Source organism: Epinephelus moara, chromosome 16 (genome assembly GCF_006386435.1).
Source record: "Epinephelus moara isolate mb chromosome 16, YSFRI_EMoa_1.0, whole genome shotgun sequence".
In the NCBI taxonomy this organism is placed as follows: Eukaryota; Metazoa; Chordata; class Actinopteri; order Perciformes; family Serranidae; genus Epinephelus; species Epinephelus moara.
The window spans coordinates 44,298,753-44,301,492 of NC_065521.1; the positions used below are offsets into that span (position 1 = coordinate 44,298,753).

At 38.0% G+C, this 2,740-nt stretch overlaps 1 protein-coding gene across 1 annotated transcript; it reads right to left on the minus strand.

Moving 5' to 3' along the window:
• Positions 1 to 360: 360 nt before the first annotated feature.
• Positions 361 to 2,074, minus strand: LOC126402236 (galactose-specific lectin nattectin-like). The gene is made up of 6 exons (XM_050064030.1): positions 2,009 to 2,074; positions 1,774 to 1,786; positions 1,437 to 1,531; positions 1,039 to 1,173; positions 780 to 891; positions 361 to 488 (listed from the first exon to the last, which is right to left on the minus strand). The coding sequence occupies exons 1-6, from the start codon at positions 2,072 to 2,074 to the stop codon at positions 421 to 423; spliced, it is 489 nt and encodes a 162-aa protein (XP_049919987.1). The 3' UTR covers positions 361 to 420.
• Positions 2,075 to 2,740: the final 666 nt, after the last annotated feature.

Below are 2,740 nucleotides of genomic sequence, written 5' to 3' on the forward strand. Positions count from 1 at the left end.
AGTGCAGTGTTTTTATTGTGACCATGTGTTGTGTTACTGAATACATTGTGTAGTGTGTATTTGTGTAAATTTCAGGTGTTACATAGGTTGTGTTTGATATTTATGTGACTGTGATTTTTATGGTATGAACCTATATGAAATCTTTTTGGAGACTGAACCATAATCTGAAGTAAAATCAATTGATTGAAAATGTTTTCGAACAGTTTTATGGACAAACTTTGGTGGATGAGATGGTAATACAAAGATATGAGGCACACTGCTGAACAGGATATACAGTATGTGTTTATTGATGAGGCTGAAATCAGTTTAGAACTGTCAAAAGATCTTCCAGCAGTGATGTCATGGAGGCCTGACTTCCTCTCAAGTGACATCGTCAGTGGGGATGTGACCCCACCATGGCGAAGTGGAGTGGTGGAGTGATTATACATGTCTGGCGCAGACAAAAGAACTCTTGTGATCGCAACTAATGTCGTTGACAACACTCTTTCCTGTAGACAACAAATAATAGCATGTTAAAAGGTTCTGCTAGACGGTATTTACATCACAAAACTTTATTCATATCACACTCTCCTAAACCTGGGTTATTGCTTCACTGTTGCAAATGAAAGTTCATATTAAAAACAAACAAAAAGGAAAACAAAATTCAAAGTATGAATAAAACAAAACACAATAATGATGTAAGGATACACCACATCAGGAGTTACATAAGATCCTTTTTTTTTTTTTTTGCTTCTCAGTAAAAATCCCAACCAAGAAGAAAACAGTTAATCAAGTTTTACCTTCAAAGTTAATCTCCATGCAGTGTTCTTTTCCACCACTGTTGTTGGGCTCCCCTGTGCCCCAGTCTTTGAAGGTAAATGGTGAACCATCACTATTCAGCCACACGCCTTCCTGAAAGACGAATGTGCTTTTCATTTTTTACATAGCCTTTAACTTAATTCATTAATTTCATTTAACGTATTTCAGTTATGTTTAAACTGTAGTGCTTCTTATCAAAGATTGGGTACAACATGTACGTTAAATAATAGGTGGACTCACGCCTGATGCATCGTAGCCTCCAAGCCAAGTGGTTGTATGTGCACCAGTCAGTCTGAAAATCATATTTCTGAGGTACTCGTAATCAGCTTTGGTGTGGATGGATGCCAGATTTCCACCAATAGTGGTGCAGAAATGCTGATAAAGGAAAATGAAATGTGGAGCAAAAAAGGACAAAGAGTGAGAAAAAATAGGACAGAGAGATTAAAAAATATTAGAGACAAAGTCCACAATAAAATTCTGTGTATTTCAAACCAATAAAGTGTCATATCAGTAGCAGATAATAGTGAAGCTGTGTTATATGAATGTCTCATTCATATAGAAAGCTACAGCGGCTGTTGCTCAGAGGTAGAGCGGGTGGCCCACCAATGGATTATGACTGAATTTGTTTCAAAATGTACCTCGGCGTGAGACCAGGTCTTTTCAGTGTGGTGGAACTGCAAACACCGTTTGCCAAAGTGAGCCCAACCAGGAGGGCAACTTTTGCAGCAGTGATCTGTAACACAATTGTAGATGAATAGTACAGTTGTGCAAAAAACCTCCAGCTGTTCAAAGCCAGAGAGGATGTGAGAATATTGTTCCTCAGCTCAGTCTTTATAGACAGCCCAACAAAAAGAAGCTGTTGAGCACAGAGCAATCTTAAAAATGAAAAAAATTGTAGTCCTATCAATAATCTGATGTGCAGTGACAAAGTGGCAACTACAGTATTTCCCCTCCACCATTCTGAGAAATACCAACCTTCACATGATGCCTGTGGAGATAAAGACATCTTTAGTGTCAAACTCATCTTAGATTTGCCTCCATTTGTAACTTTAGATTTAATATGACAAATGTGTTTTGTCCACTTTCTTTTTACAAAATGTTAATAAAACATTCATATTTCATTTCAGAAGCATGTTTTTGGGCTGGAAGAGCTCCCACGGGACTGGTTTTATGTTAAAGTTTAGGTGTTGTAACACCAAAGATTACTTACATTTGCTCCAATCCACAGTCCACTGGTCAAACAGAGGACCACAATGAGAAGAAGACTTGATGCCATCTGTGTAAAGATATAGTATAATAATAATGCAAAATGTGAATTTAAATTACAAAACTAAAAGCTGAAAAATTCTTCTTAGAGCGACGGTGTTTGGTGATACAGGAAGACAAAATAAAACAAGTCCTGGTAACGAACTACTCATGAAAAAGTGAAAGTGAAAATTAAATGTAATAATGAAAAGATGACAAGTCTTTTCTGTAGATATGAATGAAAACAGCTGATGCAGTGATGAAAGGCAGCCTTACCATGTGATGACCAGGTGAAGTTGCATTTGCAGCAGTAGCAGGTAGGAGGGTGTCCTTGAGAGGGAAACCTACTGTTTATATACTGCCTTTGGATGCCTTGACTCCAACACCTGCGCACAGGATCATGTTTAATCATCATAAATAATAATGAGTAATCTCTTGGCTCAGACATGGGGGAAAACTGGAATGCTCTTCAAGGAAAGTCATAAGTTATGAATATACTGCCTTTTTGCCTCTCAGCTACAGGATGTGCTCCAGATATTCAAATAAAAATTGTTATTCATATACAGCTGTTATGGCTGGCGGGATGTCTTGGCGGTGTGGGATTTGCTTTTGCTGAATTTGAGTTTTTACAGCAACTAACTGAAAGTCTGTGACACCGCCCCCCCCAGGTCGCCCCTATGAGTTAGTTAATTTTGAG

Bases quoted from the DNA above. Each gene is read 5' to 3' on its own strand.
- LOC126402236 (XM_050064030.1), bottom strand. From the start codon at position 2,074: ATGGCATCAAGTCTTCTTCTCATTGTGGTCCTCTGTTTGACCAGTGGA. The intron at 892-1,038 runs GTGAGTCCACCT...TTCGTCTTTCAG, and splicing joins GAGGCTACGATGCATCAGGC to GAAGGCGTGTGGCTGAATAG. The intron at 489-779 runs GTAAAACTTGAT...TGTTGTCTACAG, and splicing joins CATGGAGATTAACTTTGAAG to GAAAGAGTGTTGTCAACGAC.